The sequence below is a fragment of the Lithobates pipiens genome, unplaced genomic scaffold, assembly GCF_037356315.1.
Source record: "Lithobates pipiens isolate NorthernLeopardFrog02 unplaced genomic scaffold, aLitPip1_a1.2 Scaffold_1, whole genome shotgun sequence".
NCBI lineage: Eukaryota > Metazoa > Chordata > Amphibia > Anura > Ranidae > Lithobates > Lithobates pipiens.
Window position 1 is genome coordinate 29863789 of NW_027507685.1, and position 19155 is coordinate 29882943.

A 19155-nucleotide genomic window follows, 5' to 3' on the forward strand; every position below is an offset into this window, starting at 1 on the left:
TAGGGCTGTGGAGTGTCAGCTTCCCGACGGGCGTGTGGACTTGCGAACACGCCTGAGCTCATCCTTATTAGAGAGGCTCCTTTTTTCATGTTTTCCCAAGCCATTTCTTTGTCCCTTTGTAAAAAGTTTTCTTTATAGAAGCCAAAAGCTCAAGCTAAGCTTTTTATACTTATGTATACGAGTCAGAGCAGTGACTCTCATAATGCAGCTTCCTAAGGTTTTAATCAATAAAGAATGGAAGGACGGTCTTCTGTGTTCTCTCCTTTGATAACCCACAGTGCTCTAATCGTGTGTTAAAAGTTTATTTGCAAAACTAAGATTATATGTCTGTGTATAAGAAAAAAAAAACCCATCAGTTTACAATCATTTACGCTGAACATGGACCTGAACCCCAAAAGTGAAGATTTCCTATGCTAAAAGGTAACATCTGAGGAACATTTTGCCCAAGACACTTAAAAATATACTTTGTGTTTTGTATTTCTCCTAAAAAACAGCAGTGCACTTCCTGGTATGTGAGTGTACCTAGACACTCCTGTGCCTACAGCCTCATAGTTGTATATCTGCAGTGTGAGGTTTAAGGCACGGCTGCCTCCGACTGTCAACACATTTGAAGTAAGATTTTGTAATGTCAATACTGTGCTGCTCACTGTTCTCCTTGCTTGAGGCTCTAACACGAGGAAGCAAAACTCTGCCTCTACTACTGACAGGGGTTTTAACCCTTCCATTGAAATCTTAAAAAATAAAAAAAGAATTTTAAGTGACTCATCTAGGGGAAATTCACTCTATACCTCATTAGGGGAATCTAAAATATTGAGTATTGAGTTGTTGTCTTCAGGACAGGAAGTGAAGGGAAAAATTCCTTAAAGTAGTTGTATACCCCCTTTTTTTTTTTTACCTACAGGTAAGCCAATAATAAGGCTCACCTGTAGGTAAAACGAATATCTCATACCTACATGGTTTAGGAGACATTCACCCTTCATGCAGCCGCTGATGTCAGCGAAGGTCCAGCGTATCGTGTCGGAACGGAGGACTCTCTCGCGGGAGTGACATCACCGCCACTCACAACGCCGGAGCTGCGAACCCGGAAGAAATGCAGAGGGGAAAATGTCAGCTCTCTCTGCATTAACTTTGATGCGATGCGGGGACCTCATTCTAAGGAAAGCATTTCATAATGAGCTAGTAAGTGGTGCATACTAGCTCATTATGGCTTTGCTTTTTGCTTTTTTCGTTTGCGGCTATAGAACCGCTTTAAAAATGGGACACAGATGGGAAAAAATGAATATGGGTGTTAAACCATTCCCTAATCTATCCGAACTAGAAAAAGGTTTTGGCTTCAAACAACAAAAATGAAAAGAAAATGGTTTACCCTTGACAAAGAAGCACAACACAGTGGTTTAGTGGGCAGGTGCAGTGAGCAATTTAGCGTAGCCTGTCAGAACAAAGGTCCCTGTTTAAATCAGTTTGTATGATCCACAAATCCACTACATACTTGTCTTTTTAAAGACATTGATCTACACTTATATGTTACTATAAAGCTGTGATAAAAAGTCTTGCCAAATCGATAAAGGCGTTAAAAAAAAAAAAAAAAAAAAAAAAAAGAAGCTCCCTAGAGTGCTGCAGAAAGGGTCGAGTCATGTGATCTGTGCTTAATAATATTAAATTTAATTATAATGCACTTTCCAGACCTCAAAGTGCTAAGAGGAGCATCAGAGTTCCGATGGCGTGAAACTCTTCGGCAGACATTATGTGGCCGATTGCTCAGGCCTTCAACACCAACTACATTCTGGTGTAGTATTTTCTTCAGTAAAACTTAGCCCTTTAACTACTCTTTAGTTATCCATCTCTACATGGCCACTGAAGAAACAGTGGTGAGAAAAGAGTGGAGTGTGCTACAGCGAATATTTTCCTTTTATAAATGAGCTCACTGATTGTCATGTTAATCCATTAGCTTCAGAACCTTCTAATTCAATAACTTGGGATAAGTCAGTGGATGAGACATTCGGCTTCATTCTGACTTTCATAATCTGCACAAATGTTCCAGGTCATGTCCTAAAGGCATGCATGGCCAGGCAAGTAGCATTTTTAGACTGTCAGCAATGGCAGTCCAAAACATCTTATGTTGTCAGCTGTGTGAGCCTGCTGTCAGTTATTACTCCCTCCTCTGTCTACAAGTTTGCATTAAAATTATCAGAACCAAAATCAAAACATCAAACATAATGGGTAATCTAGAGAAAGGTTTTTGTTAATACAGTAATCTCAGGGTTACATGCCACACAACCTACCATGAAATCATCTTCTCCTTTCACCCTCAAAAACTAAAGAGAATACATGAATAAGAGAAGAGTTGATAATCTATTACTGAGTTCTGCATGAATGAAATGAAGGGATACAAAAAATGAGAAAGGTTATCAACACAGGATTTCTACAAAGTATGTAGTACTTACCTCAACCTCATCACTTTCATTGATGTCCTTATTATACCCTGAAGGAGGTGGGAACCTTACATCATGGAATGGTATCTGTCTCTCTGGTTGCCAGCTGCAAGCACAAACCCATCACAATAATGCATTGTAATTCATAACAATAACACAAACTTGTTCAAAACAGGCATTTTACAATAAATGATGAATAGCACAAGGCTTAGCCTTAGCAGATAAATACACATCATTCCAAAAGCAATTTGTCTGAGCTCAGTGCTAAAGTCTGGAAGAAAAATCATTTAAAAATGATTAAAAATGCATTAAATTCAGTAGCCCCAACCAGCAATTCCAAAGTCACATGACTCTCCGCTAACCTTAGATGTGGCAACTAAAGGCTTCTTTATTTGGAAGTGTGCCGTCATACTAAACAGAGAAGTGTTAATTGCCATAATTCATTCACATAAATCCTATCATTCCACGGTATTTCTGATTTTTTTCATTTTTTAAATCCTTTAACCTGTTCCTGACTAGCCGCCGCAGTTTTACTGTAGCAGAATGGTACAGGCAGGCAAAGCGCCGTTATGCTACGTTCTGCACGAAGCCTGCGGAGGGGTGCGCGTGCGCCCCCCCCCCCCCCCCTGCGACGATCAGATTCGATCAGGGACCGATCAATTCCCAGGCCAATGATTTCTGGCCTGGACCTGGTGATCGCTCCTGACGAATGATATCCTTCTCCTGTCCGTGTAAGTGTAAACACAGACAGGGGGAAGTGATGTCATCTCCCTCGTGTCGGTCTTTTCCATTCCAGACCGAGAGGAGAGAGCATCACAAGTGAGTTGCACCAGCAGTACATTGACACCAGGTCACGTAGGCACACAATTCGCCCCCCAACACCACCTGTCACTGTGTCACCCAGTACAGCAACCAGATTTTTAGTTATTTTTTAATTGCTGTACTAGTATCATTAGTGACACTAATCAGTGTTAGGGTAACTAGTATTAGGCTCAGATAGGACTAGGGACCCCCCCTAACCCCTGCCCCCCAATAAAGGTTTAACCCCTTGATTACCCTGTGTCACCTGTGATCACAGTATAAGTGTCACAGTTAATGCAGTTTAGCTAGTTACTTTTTTTATAGCGTCAGGGCACCCACTGTATTTTACCTAATAAAGGTTTAACCCCCTGATCTAAGACAAGTATTTGGCGCAAATCAAAGATATTAGGTTCCCACTTGAAAAAAAGGAGTCTATAAGGTTACATATGGTGAGTGCAGGGAATGCACTACTTTTCCAGACCAAAAAAAGGAGGGAATAAATGTTCTTTAGTTCATGGAGAGGGGGAGGGGAAAAAGGGATGGGGAGGGGGGGATGGATCCGCATGCAGGGCTGCCACCTTAAAAGAGCTGAAACTTGAGCTCCTGGATTGCTGTAGATAAAGGAGAAAAAGGAGAGAAAGGGGCGCCTCTGGGTGCAGATTTTTTTAAAAGGTTTTATTTTCAGTGTAAAAAACATAAAATTTTGCACTCACATTTAGTAGGCAAAAAGTAAGCATTAAACACCAGGGGTCATCTGGTATATCTGATCAGAGCTCTGATTCTGCCTGATGAAAGAGCGCGGTCTTCCGACAATCTCGACCCGCACGCTTAAGAAACGCGTCGCATACCCGCTGACGTCACAGCCCCGCGCCCTGGTCGTCTCTGCCTCCCAAGCCTCGTTTTGAAGACCGCACATCTCGTGTCCACCACAAGCCGGCTGCTTCATACAAAACACCTGCAGTGGACAGCATGTGAGAGGAACAGGAACAACGCGATGAGATGACAGATGTGGACCGGACCACTGGCTGACGTCCCAAAAATCAGATATACCAGATGACCCCTGGTGTTTAATGCTTACTTTTTGCCTACTAAATGTGAGTGCAAAATTTTATGTTTTTTACACTGAAAATAAAACCTTTTAAAAAAATCTGCACCCAGAGGCGCCCCTTTCTCTCCTTTTTCTCCTTAACCCCCTGATCACCCAGCGGGTGATCAAAGTTAGGTTTTAGGGTCAGATAGAGTCTGCGTTGCCCCAGGAGGCGTCAGGTTAGTGCCAGTACCACTAACACCCACGCACCATACGCCTCCCTTAGTAGTATAGTGTCTGAGCAGATCAATATCTGATCTGATCAGAACTATATTAGCGTCCCCAGCAGTTTAGGGTTCCCAAAAACGCAGTGTTAGCGGGATCAGCCCAGATACCTGCTAGCACCTGCGTTTAGCCCCTCCGCTCAGCCCACCCAAGTGCAGTATCGATCGATCGATCACGGTCACTTACAAAACACTAAACACATAACTGCAGCGTTCGCAGAGTCAGGCCTGATCCCTGCGGTCGCTAACAGTTTTTTTGGTAGCGTTTTGAATCTGTCGCCGACAGCCTAGGAGCTTTTTTACCTGCGAGTCTCACTAGTGTACCAATAAATCTAGAGCCCAAAATAGCAAATCAAAAGGTAAACTAGTGAAGAGTCCTACACGTTTCTGAGCATGACAGATAGTGAAGAGGAAGTCACTCATCTGTCAGATTCAGGCTCAGAATACGAACCAGTAGACAGCAGCGGCACCCTGACAGATAGCTCTGATGACTGAGTTGTGGTCCTTGCCAAGGTCAGGCGTACCAGACCCCGATCTTCTGCTGTCGCTGAGGTGCCAGAATAGCAGGTCTCTCGTATGGAGCAGAGCAGTACTAGCGATGCTATTCCTTCTGGTGAACTGGCAAGCACCAGCAGCCTAATACATCCTGGTCGTACATCCAGCACTGCAGTAACACTTGGTAACGTGGCGAGTTCCATAAGTGCAGTTCAAGCTGGTGAGGTGGCAAGCACAAGTAGTGTCCCGCTGCCACCAAGAAGACAAAAGACAGGCCCGTCGAGCCCATGGTGCCCTTCCTGCTGCATTCACCAATCCTAATTGGGAACCCACCACTTCTGCAGACAGGCTGGAAAGGGTCTGGATCACGTGACAGCTGTATATAGACTAGAAATTAACATAAATGTAGTGTCATCAGCCACATACTGAAATAGAAGGGACAATGTAAATTAAACAGCGTGCGTTTAGTATCACTTTGCGGTAAGCTAAAAGGTTATATATTTTTTTTATAGTAACATTTGTTTTAGCAGAGTTTTAGATTTCTCTAGGTTTTCTTGATGACATCAATTTTTTATTGGAGGCTTGCTAGTCAACTAGTTAAGTTAAATAAAAAAAGGGGGGGGGGGGGGGTGCTATCATCTCTTCAATGTTATCTAGGTAGATCTCCATCTCTCAAAAGGTTGCCTATGCCTAGTCTAGATTTTATGACACTCTAAGCCCTTGTACACACGGTCGGAGATTTCGACAACCAAATCCGTTGGAGTAATTCCGATGGATTAATTCCGGAAGAGGTCCGGAAGTGATGTTGCATACACACGGTCGGACAAAGTTGTCGGAAAATCCGATTGTACATAACGTGATGACGTTATTTCGTTACGACGGGACTACGTTCAGGCTAGTAGCCAATAGCTTTGGTCTAGGAATTTGATCTGAGCATGCGTGGTACTTTGTCCGTCGGAGTAGGCTACACATGATCGGAGTATGTCCGATCGGAGCATTTTGTCAGAAAATTTTACCGGCAAGTTGGAATAGTTGGTCTGTCGGATATTCTGACAGAAACAGTCCGATGGAGACCACACACAGTCGGAATATCCGACAAAATGGTCCGATAAGACACATTCCGTCTGAATCTCCGACCGTGTGTACAAGGGCAAAGAGTGAAATTACATTTTAGCTTAGAAAAAAAAAAAAGAAATCTATTCAAGTATGAATTAAACGCAAAAAAGTACCTTCTATTGATTTCAATCTCTATCCAATTCCTTTTTTTTTTCCCCTTCCTATTAGAGGGTGGCTACATTCATTCTCCATGGTCCAACTGTATGTAGGGACACAGCCACCCTCTCTTGCTTGCTCCTGAGACAGGCTAAGGGATTTGTAGTGTGCAAAGAATGGTGCACACGACTGCAACGGATATGCACTGCTTGTTACAAACAAGCAAAAGGGAGAGGGAACAAGGAGAGGGTCAGAAACTCACAGTGGAGATTACATGGATGCAGAAAACTAGAGTCAGAAACAATTTAATGAGAAATAGATTACATGGCAAGAAGTTTAGGATTAAAAAAAATAAATAAAAATTTACACTCACCTAGGTTGAGCCGATGCTGCATCTGTCCCCTGCCACTTCTAAATGGAGAACCAAGCAATCAAAGACCGATGATCGCTCAGTTCTCAGTCTTCAGTGAGCAAGGAGCATGACCGGCTGGACTGGAGAGGGACGGGAGTGGCTAGCTCAAGGTCTCAGAAGCTTGTTAAAAGTCTGAGCCAGCTGCCAGTCCAAGCATCTGGGTGGATCCTGACATTAAAGTCGGCATGTCTCCTAGAGTCTGGACCGGCAAGCTTCAGAAATGTAACTCCAGTAGTGGCGACTTCAGAACAGTGTGGATTATTTCTGTGAAAAAATTCATGAAGGCCTATTGGGTCTGGACTGCCCTCTGACCCTGGGCTTCTATGGCGCAGTTCTCTGAAGAGGAGTTCCCCCTCCCATCCTTAGGCTGCCCATTTTCTGTCTCTTTCACATTGTCCACTACTCCTCCTCCCAACATTGATAGGGAAGAAGAGAAGGAAAATGCCTCCATAAGTTTTTCACCCATAGTGGTGAGATTCCTGGCAAACTGTCTCTCTATCCCTGCGACAACAATCTCCTTCATACATAAACAAGGGTGTTTCAGAGAGAGGGAGCAAAAAACTGACAAGAGAAATGGGTTCAGAACATCTGAAATCCCATGGCCCTCAGGGCAAATTACACTAGGGTCAAGTCTAGAGTCTTTACTGTTCTGCCCCAGATATGCTCCCACCACTCCACCTTTTCTAAAAAAGAAAAAAAAACTAAAACATATGGCCTGCTGAAAACAATAGGACCTATTCTGAAAAGCAGTCTCCATCAGGTGGAAGGACACTAAAACACCACAGTGCACTGGTTAGCTCAGGTAGACCACCAAGCCGCTAGTGTCTTACCTAAAAAGGTGCGAGTCCCATGCATCAACTGTGAGGGTGAACCTTCCTAACACTAAAGAGCCTGCCCTGTGCCTCGTGAGACATTCTGTTTACACTACCATATAGCTTTCACTTTGTGCATGTGCACTGCATTTTAGTCTGCACACTGTATCGACTGGCTATTGCTACCAAAACCATGGCCCCCAGTAACAGGTCCTGCCCCTGACACCATTTTTTGTGACATTTTCGCTCATGTGCAGGCCCGCACATTTACTGCTCTGTGAGCCCCAGAAAACCACACTGTGCAAGCTGCTCTAACATACCAAGTAGGTGGGAAAAACATGCTACCTAGTCCATGAGGCACAGCTTTATGGCAGGTGGAAAAAACAAGAAATACCTATGCCCACTCAGTACTACACCAACTCTTCCATATTTAAAGTAGTAGAAAAAGCACCAGTGGCATTACCTATACAGGTGAATCTTTTTTCTCATTTACATAACTGCCATCTAGTGGCCACAGAGCAAAGGACACTCTAATAAAGGCAGCAAGGCATAGACATACATAGACTCTAGAAAGCTTCCTGGGCACTCAACAATCTTCTCCGCAGGATCCCTCTAACAAAAAGGTTAAGGATCCAACCGTCTCCCATCATAGACACTGTCATGCAAGACCTTCAGGGACTCAATCCTCATGTACTGGGGGCCAGTGCCTGTATAGCACCCTGCCGAAAATACCTTCTCAGGATCTGCTGCGCAGGGTATTGCACGTGCCAAAGGGTCGCTTTACACGCAAAAATCCTGCATTTCAACTAAAGTGGGGCCCAGTTACCATTCTTCTAAAGGTCATGCTATAGGAATAGTTCTGGTAATACCAATCTCCTGATCCATACTGGAACCGTTGAGACTGAGATAAATTCGCACCAAGAGATGCGCAGCGGTGACCATCACCTTCAGACACTAGTGAAAAAACGTGGTATGGGGGGGGGGGGGAGGAGGAGGACTTCCTGTCTTTTTGGGGTTTTTGCCAGTGTCCAGTCATCTGTAGGTGGCGCATATCTCCTATGAGTAGAGAATAATATGGTGACTGCGATGTACAATAAAGAAAGATACAATTTTCCATTACCGAGTGTAGAGCCGGCCAGACACTGCTCAAATTTTGTCCAACTCCAGTGAATTAGTAAAAATTTTAGTTCTAGGCCCTGCCGACACCACCTGGGTCAACAAATTTCTTTTTAGAAAAAGGAAATCAGCTAAAGTCACTGTTCAGGTATTCTGAAGGAAGCCTGAGAGACTATATTAAAAACCTGACAGGAGAGCTCACTTTGGAGGGAGAGAATAAATTGTCTATAAGGCGTTGAAAACCAGTAGTCAGGGTAGGGATGGTGGACATGACAGCAGTCTATAGGTAGCGAAGGATGCAAGGACTATCCATTGACAATAGCTTCTAGGGCCAAAACAATTGGCTGTGGATGGGTCCAATCCCCTGACCAGCTATAAAAAGAAATTGGCAAGATAGGCACCATTTGCTGCAAGTAATGATCCTGTTGAGACTTCAGGATCAAAAACATTCTAGTCCAACCTATAACTCCCCCCCCCCCCCCCCCCACACACACACACACACACACACACACACAAATGTCTGCCATACACAGAAATACGGGTCAGCCATTATCTAATATTTAGGTGTGCATTAGCTTTTATTAATAAGACTTCCTCACAACAACCAGGAAGTAACTTACATCCATTATATATATATATATATATATATATATATATATATATATATTTCCTGTAATAATGACCAACTGAATCATTCAGCGGAACTGTCACAACCGACGCCCACACTCACAATGTCGGCACCATGAAGAAGAGAGCGGAGGCTTCGGGTGGCCGCATCACTGGACCGTGGAACAGGTGAGTGGCTGTTTATTGAAAGTCTACTTTTTGTACCTGCCGACTTAATAAACTCACCAAAAAAAAAAAAAAAGAAGAGGAACTCCGCTTTAAAAACCAGAATAGAAAGCTGGCTCCCAGATGACATCAGAGAGGAAGAGAAGGAAGGAAGCAACTCACTTCATTCTAAAAGAAATCACTGAAAAACTCTCAGGACGCCTTGCTTTAATTACCATGAAACCAGGTACTTACTTATTCTCGAAAGTAACCGTAATGGAATCCTCATGTACATCTTTCACAAAGGCCTGCAAGAGAAAGAAAGAAAACAGGAGGTAATACAAAAGATACATTTTCACATTTACATATGTACCAAACACAAAAAGATAGCACTGGCTGGTGAAGAGACGCGTTTGTTCCAGAATAACGGAAAAGTAGATTTGAAAATTGTGGAGATTCTGGAAGAATATGTTGACAAGATGTAACTACAAAATAGCAGCAAAGATTCAAAACCTTTACATGGAGAAAACTTAAAGTGGTTGTAAACCCAGAAACAAAATAGGAATAAAGCACATCCTTTTGTACTGTGTACTTACATTTCTGCAAAGTGTCAGTGCTCTCTGGTGCCTCGTTCCTCTGTTAACAGCATGAGTCACTTCTTACAGCTTTTCCTGAACACTGGTGAGGAGAGCTTAAAGGGTTGTAAAGGTAATTTTTTTATTTTCTACATAGTTTCCTTTAAGCTAGTGCATTGTTGGTTCACTTACCTTTTCCTTTGATTTCCCTTCTAAATGTTTTTTTGCTTTGTCTGAATATCTCACTTCCTGTTTCTCCTCAGTAAACTTCTCACCATTATCTGAGCTGGTGGTTAGTCAGCCAGAACAGATTACTGAACAGCTTACTGAGGAGGAACAGGAAGTGAGAAATTCAGACAAAGAAAACAAAGAAAAAAAAACATTTAGAAGGGAAATCGAAGGAAAAGATAAGTGAACCAACAATGCACTAGCTTAAAGGAACCTATGTAGAAAATAAAAAAATTACCTTTACACCCCTTTAAGTACACAGCCTGTGACTGATATTCACAGCTGTGCTAGTTAAATGAGGAGGGTGTGTCCCTTCTCTCCAATCAGTCTGACTGATCTGACTTTGGCATGCGACTTGTGCTCTGATGATCTTAAAGGGTAACTCCACGCCGATTTATTTATTTTTTTCAACGTTATGGGTTCCCCCTCCATGAGCATACCAGGCTCTTCGGTCTGGTATGGATTTTAACCCCCACACTGAAAAAAAATGGAATGGTGGAATGGGGGTCCCCCCCCCAAAATCCATACCAGACCCTTATCTGAGTAACAGCCTGACAGGCCTGGAAATGGGGTGGAGACGAGCAAGCCCCCCCCCCCCAGGCCGCGTGCCCTCAACATGGGGGTGGGTGCTTTGGGGCAGGTGGTCTCCCTGCGCCCCCCAACCCAAAGCACATTGTCCACATGTTGATGAGGACAAGGGCCTCTTCCCGACAACCCTACCCCTACCCATTCACTTGAAAAAAGAAAAAAAGTGTCAAAAACAAAAAACACATTACACAGGTTTTTAAAGTAATTTATTAAGGCAGCTCCATCGTCTCTCCCAATCTCTTCTCCCCTCTCTGGTTCTTCTCCCTCTGTCTGCTATCTTTTCGCTCTTTTGATGGGTCTTCTCCGCTGTGTTCTCACTCGGTTCTTTTTATGTTGACTCAACGCTCTCTCCCGCTCTAATGCTGGGTGCGCAGTGTGCCACTACTTAATTTGGCATAGGGTGGGGGTCACCGGATGATGTCACCCGGAGGCCCCACCCCTTATAACATCACCTCCCGAGGCATGATGGGGTGGTGACATCATAAGGGGCAGGGCCTCCGGCGACCCCACCCCATTCCAATATAAGTAGTGGCACATCACACACCTAGTATTAGAGTGGGAGAGAGCGCTGAGTCGGCATGGGAAGAAGAACAGTGCAGAGAAGGGAGAGAGAAGGAGAGAGGAGAAGACATCTGTGGAAGAGGAAGAAGTCGGAGAAGAAAGCGGAAAAAAGACAACGGAGCTGCCTTAATAAAATTACTTTTAAAACCTATGTAATGAGTTTTATTTTTGACTTTTTTTTTTCCTTTTAAGCGAATGGCGTACCCCATACTCCTTCACATAGGGTGGGGGGCTGGGATCTGGGGGCCCCCTTGTAAAGGGACAAGGTGCTTTGGGGTGGGGGGCGCAGGCCCCCCTGTACCAATGCACCCACACATCCCACGTTGAGGACGGGCGGGGGGGGGGGCGCTCGCTCATCCCCACCCCTTTCCTGCCAGGCTGCGTATTTGGATAAGGGTCTGGTATGGATTTTGTTTTTTTGGTTTTTTTTTGCTTTGGGTTCCGCTTAAAATCCATACCAGATTGAAGGGACTGGTATGCTCTTGGAGGGGGAACCCAAGCAGTTTTTTGTTTTTTTTTAAATTGCGTGTGGAGTTCCCCCTAAAGATTCATAACAGACATAGTGCCCAGTTTTGTCAGGGAACTAAGTCGGATCCCTGTTAATTGAAGTCGGACTTCACATCACAGGGAAAAGTTGGATCCAAAGTGGTACTACTGTCGTGTCGTACCAGTGTAAACCCGGCCTAAAGCCTCATACACATGATGCGATTGTTGGCAGGGAATTGTCTGTTGACAGACTGTTCCTAAAATCTGATCATTAGTACGCTCCTTTTGACAATTGTCCAATTTCGGCCAACGAATGTTGGATGGCAGGCTAGCAAATTTTCGGCGGACAACGGTCTGCTGTCAGATTTTCATATGATCACACAAATCCGGAATCAACACTCACCAAACACGAAATTAGCAAAGGGGCCCAAAGGGTGGCGCTCAAGAACTGAAATTCCTCGTAGTACATCACTACGTTCGTGTTTGTTACACTACAATTGTGTACCGTTAGTATGCAAGAAAAGATCCTCGCACACCTCCTTAAGACAAAAATCAGATGCTTGGTTGGCCATCAATCGCATAGTGTGTACGTGGCTTTAGACGTCTTGTCTCTGAGAGGTGCAGTGTGTGAATTCAGATCCCCCTCCCCCTGCTTTCTACTGCTGAGAGATACTTCTGATTTTGTGTCAGATACAATTTATGTTCATCTCGGTTCACCTTTTAAAAACAAAAAAAAAAAAAATGCACATCCTTTTGCAGATAAAAAAAATAAAATAAAATGTGCATTTATTATTTTTTTAATTGGAAAACAGCAAAGCATTGCACTCACAATCAGCAGATCGTGGGTGCAAAGCAGTGCTCGTGCAGTCTCGGTGTGCTTGTACCTCATACGAGCATTCAGTTACAAACTGACAGGAACTTTCAATGAACTACCACAACACTCAACAGCGCCGTGGTAGTTCATTGAGAACTACAACCCGACAGCCGCAAAGGCTGTCGGTAGTTGTAATTTTCCATTCACAGAAGAGTGTTAAAGTGTGACTCGGTTGGGTGGGCGGAGCCCCGCATGGCCACACCTTTTTTAAAATTATGGCAGCAGACATGGGGAAGAGATTCCTGGTCTGCTGTCACAACAGGGATCGGGGGGAGTGGGGGTAGCTGCAGCACTAATAGGTTACAACCTGAATACGTGTGTAACACCTTAGAAAAAGGTGAATGTTTCCTTTAAAGCAGAAATAAACCCTCCTATTCTTTACAGTCAAGGAAGCAGCCATGCTAGCCACTGTTTGATCTGAACTTGCCATTGTGCTGCACATGGCATCAGTTAGCAAACAGTTACAACACCAACCATTTCATGATTTGACAGAGCAATCAAATGGGACACTCATCTTTCATTGCATGCTTTAAATACTGGTGGGCACTGATAGGCATAGTTAAGGCGGCACTAATAGGCACAGATAAGGTGGCACCGATGGGCAAAGATGGGCACAGATAAGATGGCATGGATAGGTACCACTGATAGATGGGACTGATGGGCACTGATAGGTGGCACTGCTGGGCACGGATATGTGGCACTGGGGTGCAGCACCGTTGTTGAGGCAGATTGTGGGTGGCACTGTGAGCACTGATGGGTGGCACTTATTTATTCCTGAGGGGGGCAGGTGGGCACTGGTAAGCTGGCCGTGATCGGGACTGATGTCCCGATTATGGCCGCCGGTGATCGGCTCTTTTTTTTTCTCCTCGTGCTGTCAGCGCGAGGAGGAAAAAATAGCCGATTACCGGCTCTGTTGTATCACATGATCAGCTGTCATTGGCTGACAGCTGATCACGTGGTAAGGGGTCGGGATCGACCCCTTGCTCGGATCCGTGATCAGGCGAGTCTCATAGACTCGCCGATCACAGAGCGCGCAGGCCGCTCGTGCATGGGACGACGTCAATAGACGTAGTCCCGGCAAAGGAGGTCTCAAGTGGTCGGGTCTCAAGTGGTTAAAAAGACCCAAATCAGTGAACCAAATCAGAGAATGGAGCAGAAGATTTTCTGTTTATTAAAAAAGGTAACAGACATCCAAAGCACTTTTGCTTTAAAGCTTAACTGTGCATTTGACCGAAAGGTTTGTTGCAACTCATTGCATTGCAAGATGCGGTATCTAGTAAAAATCTGGAAGTTGCTTTCAAGGGATCACAACTCCCCGGGAATTGTGAAATCAATCAGTAACACTAGATGCTGCCTACTATCAGTAGCATGGATTCAATCATAGATCAACATGGACTATATTTGATCCCCTGGTGACTGCATTTTTAAAATGTAAGGCCCCATTCAAGCCATGGCCTTCCGGACCACGGGTGGAATTGGCGCGATTCTGTATCGATGTGAAACGCGGAATACGCTTGTGATCTGGTACTTTCATTGGCACCCAAATCACTGCGCGATTTTTCCGCCGTAAAATCGCAGTAAAATCACGAAAACAGTATCTCGAGATTGGACTTCTTTTGGGCGACAGGCATCCCACTATTCTATGTGCGTGATGTTGCCACGATTCCCCAGGCGACAATAGCGACACAATTTGAGTGCCATTGAAAGGAACAGGGAATCACAAGCGATCCGGAACGCCAAAGGTGTGAATGGAGACCAAGGCATTTCTCTTATAAGGCTGGATTCACACCTATGCGAATTGGATGCGGGTTTCTTCGCATAGCAGGAGAATGTGACCGGCTCTCTATGGAGCCTGTTCACATATCTCCGGGGTGGCTGTAGAGCGCACTGCACAGAAACGCTGTGTGTCTTTGGCTCCGTTTCAGGGCTGAATCCAGGCAAAGATTCTGCCCTGATTTGTCCCTGAGATGCAGAACAGGGGCACCCGTGGCCGGTTTAGGCGTGAACCAAGCCTAAAACTAACAAATGTGTTACCTTTACGCAGTTGAATTATTTGATTATCTCAATTCTTGATTACAGAAAATCCATTGTGTATCCCAACAGCAGTTTTGTTTTGTAATATATGTAGCAGTTTGGTGGAAATAAAACTTGTGTTGAGGACATCCTGCCACTGGAGTTACTCCAAGACAAAAAGACACAAACATTTTATTCAACTGTTGTGTTGGTCTTGAGTGCTGTCGACATTTATATTTTTATATTGAAACAGACATGTCATTAAGACCCCTACCAAACTGAAGCGTTTTTTCAGGCGCCCGAAAAACACCTCCCCTGCAGTCCCAGTGTGAAATCCCAAGTGCTTTCACACTGGGGCAATGTGCTTGCAGGACTTTGGGGCGGTGGAGGAGCGGTTTATACACCGCTCCTGCCCACTGAAATAAATATGGACACTGCTGCCGAAGCGCCTGCAAAGCAGAACTACACGGGCTCATTTAACCCTTTATTCGGCCACTGGCCCCACCAGTGGCCAACTAGCTTTGCTAAAACTAGCGGTGTTTTACTCTCAACGCCTGCCCCAGTGTGAAAGCAGCCCGAATTGTACCAACAGGAACGATGTACACTGAGAAGCAAAATAATATTTATCTTTTGATTAATTAGCCAGTGGGAAAAAAGTTCTGACATGTTTCGCGCTAGGCACATGACATCGCTCTCTCAAAGAATCAGGACAAATGAAGAGGACCTTCGATCTGAAGGCTCGTGCATAAAAGAGAAAAGAGAAAAAAAGAGCCTGTAGATACTGCCATGTTGGCAGTTATGGCTGGTCATTGATCGATGTGTATAATGAATACTTCAAAAGGACCTGTACACGCACAAGGAAACAAGAAAGGTTATTCGGTTATACAAAGCTGAAGTCTTCATTGCCCTGTCATTATCTTCATGCGATTCAGTATACTTGTTGAATGGTGCTGTTATATCCAATGATTCATCATTATTTTAAGAAGCAAGGCAAAAGTGACAGTGAAGGTGACACACAATACACTATGAATGTGAACTCAAAAACCTTTTAATGTTGTGTGACCATTAAATCCAAACAAAACTGGGCAGCACAGTGGTGTAGTGGGTAGCACTCTCACCTAGCAGTAAGAAGGGTCGCTGGTTCGAATCCCAACCACAACTCTACCTGCCTGGAGTTTGCATGTTCTCCCTGTGCCTGCGTGGGTTTCCTCTGGGTACTCCGGTTTCCTCCCACAATCCAAAGACATGCAGGTAGGTTAATTGGCTTCTGTCCAAAATTGGCCCTAGTATATGAATGGGGACCTTGGATTGTGGGCTCCTTGATGGCAGGGACCAATGTGAGTGTACAATGTAAAGGGATGGGGACAATTGTAGACACTCACTCAGGTTGAACTGGATGGACTGGTGTCTTTATTCAACCTTACTAACTATGAAACAACAATCCACTCCAGGATCTGCATAAAGCCAAGAGTGCTTTAGAGAGGTTTCTTATATGTCGCAGTATGGGATATAGAAAATCTGATTGATGCTATGGGAAAGCAGTCTTTGGACTGTATATCATTTCTTTCTTTTTTTAATAACAAAGCAAAAAGTAATGACTAATTTCAGAAAGCTAGAGGAACAATTGAGTACTGTCCATGAAACTTATTTGCAATAAGATACACATTTTTGGTGTATGCTAGAGGATAAACAAAGTGTAAGTGCATCATAAATCACAGTAAAAAAAAAATCTGATCAAGCTTCTATGGGCAACATCTCTGCCTTTATCCACCTGTAGTAGATCTACAGAATTTCTAGTGGCTTGTAATGCAAGTGCTCTTTGCGCACAAGTTAAAGGAACGCTTACTTGACTGAATTAGGTGAGGTATCACTGCTAACACCCTTATGGAATACAGGCTATCTTCAGATGTATTGCATTATGGAGCACTGATCAAGGACAAGTATGCAACTGAAGTCTTAGGCTTCATGTACACTAGCAGCTCCTAAACTCAACTCCATAAAAGCCTTGCGTGTCAATGTGCACGAAGGCTTTTAGCAGAGTTTAGGAGCTGTCGCGTTTAGGCGAGCTTCAAGGTGGAAGTAAACCCTCCTATCGTTTTCAGCCAAGGAAGCCGTCATCTTGGCCTCGATTTAATCTTCAACTGCCATGATGCTGCACATGTGATCAGTTATGAAACCAGCCATTGGATGGTTTGGTAGTTTGGTTGAGAGCACAACCAATGTGAGTGCCAAAAATGTAACTGTTTTTAAAACGGTTAACTCTATGGGTTTACTTCCATTTTCAACCTCCCTCTCCTGAACGAGGAAGAATCGCGTTCAGGATAGGAACGCTTTGTCTCCAGCCACGGGAGACTGAACTGCCACGATTTTGCGTTTTCTCACAACCGCAGTAAATATAGGCCAGTGTACATGAAGCATAAAAGTCCAAATTTAGATTTTTTTTTTTTTAATTGCCAAGGTAAAGTTAGGGTGAATATTTTCAGTCAGCGTCACCAGCCACTGTCGGGCTACACTGATCGATGGAAAATGTTCCACAATCAACTTCTGTGGAGCTGGGATGACAACAGCCTGATCAAAATTCAGCTGGTCCTTGATGGATTTCAAACAGTGTATGCCAACTTAGAGTGGAGCTAAACCCCACGATACTTATCTATCCTTTTAAGGGTGCAAAATCTCTTGACAATGCCTTCTACCTAGCTGCAGTAATCTTCACTGGCGGGCGTGGGATGACATCATTCTTGCAGGTATGCAAGAGTGCAGTTATCCCAGTACACAGGCGCTGTGCAAAATGTAAACCGAGCTGTGCTTGCGCATCTCAATGTACATTCCAAAGCAGACAAGGTTTCATTTAGTGCCCTGGTCACACCAGAACGTGGTCTGGGAAACCTGCGTTGCATTCACGGTTCCTGAACTGCATTTAGAACGCGTTGAAGTTGCGATCTGCAGCGGGTGTCAATGTTAAGTTAACACCACCTCAAACGCAGGTCACAAATGCAGTGCAATTCCCTGCATCTGTGCCATGCAATATGATTTTGGTGCTGTCCAGGGCGATTCAGCTCATTAAAAACGTATTGGCTCAAATCCCACAGGAAAGCATAGCGCATTGCTGTCCAATTCCTGGTGTGAACTGGCCTTCATTTTAAAAAAGACATTACATGGCTCTTTTGCAATAGTCTCCCTGCTCACAGTTGTTAAAAGTGGGATTTAAGTTCTGCTTTATGCCGTGTAAGCACGACTGGACTTTCCAGCAGACTAGGTCAGATGGTCTTTCCGAACGAACGGACTTGGACACGCACAATGACACCAAAGTCCGACGGATTCAAATGTGATGACGTACGACCAGACTAGAATAAGGAAGTTCATAGCCAGTAGCCAATAGCTGCCCTAGCGTCGGTTTTTGTCCGTTGGACTAGCATACAGACAAACTGATTTTGTGACCGGACTCGAGTCCGTCGGAAAGATTTGAAACGTGTTCTGAATCTAAAGTCAATATGATTTTTAGACAGCAAAGGTCCGATGAAGCCCACACACGAACAAATTGTCCGGCGGATTCGTTCTGTCAGACCTTTGCTGTCGAAAAGTCCAGTCGCGTGTATGCGGCATTAGGCTTCATGTACACAGGGACCTTTTTTACAACCTCTTCTGAACAATTTAACTTGACAGATAGTAACCGACGTTTAAAACATCCGTTTTACCATGGTTACATGCCGCGTTAAACCGTGTTTGCGTTTAAAAATGAAAAACGCCTAGCGGCTAAACGCTTGTTACTGCATTTAGGGCTTGAAATGCCTGTAAACTCAGCTTCTGAACACATTTTTTTGTGTTCCAACTCAACTGCCTAGAAAGGACCGTAAATGACCCTGTGTACATGTACTGATAAAATAACAGAGGAGAGTTCAGGAAAAAAAAATGCCCAACTGCTCCTAAACGTCCGTTTACCAGCAGCAGCGTACATGAGGCCTTATAAACCCGATTCATGAAATTTGAGCTGGGCACATATATCTGCAGTGTCTTCTTATCGCTCTTCAAAGCACTGTTATGTTTCTTCTGTCATCAGCCTGATAACTTCTGACAAGTTGTCCATAAACAGAGATAAAAGCAGCCTGAGTTTTGTGTTGGGGAGGATGCCATAAACAGATTAGCAGAGTGCTGAACTATTCAACAAACATATCTTAAAGTCTCTACCTATGAGGAGAGTGGGCGTGTGCCTTTTCTCCAATCAGCCGGCTTTGCTGTATGCCCAGGCTTCACTGCAGTGCTAACCAGGAAGAGAAAATCTCCTAGCACCAGCTGAACTTTCTAAAGTATATATAAAGCTGAAGACAGCATATTACATGTAAAACTTATGTAGGTTGATTTGTTTCATTCCTGTGTATCATCTGAGGTTGTTCACGTCACTGGGTATTAGAGTTGCAATATTCTGGCCAAAATGAGAATCACAATTGTTTGCTTAAAATAAAAAGATCAC

The 19155-nt window shown here is 44.1% G+C and overlaps 1 protein-coding gene across 3 annotated transcripts in view; it reads right to left on the reverse strand.

Moving 5' to 3' along the window:
* The window catches only part of FMR1 (fragile X messenger ribonucleoprotein 1), a 97091-nt gene that overhangs the window by 65900 nt on the left and 12036 nt on the right, over positions 1–19155 (reverse strand). For 2 of the 3 annotated variants that reach the window (XM_077487935.1, XM_077487773.1), the window contains exons 2-4: positions 9618–9670; positions 2445–2538; positions 2283–2315 (exon numbers count right to left, since the gene is read on the reverse strand). In XM_077487935.1, coding sequence (XP_077344061.1) covers positions 2283–2285 — 3 coding nt within the window. In that variant the 5' untranslated portion in view covers positions 2286–2315; positions 2445–2538; positions 9618–9670. The remainder of the gene's footprint in view (positions 1–2282; positions 2316–2444; positions 2539–9617; positions 9671–19155) is intronic. The other variant, XM_077487859.1, reaches the window with a different exon arrangement.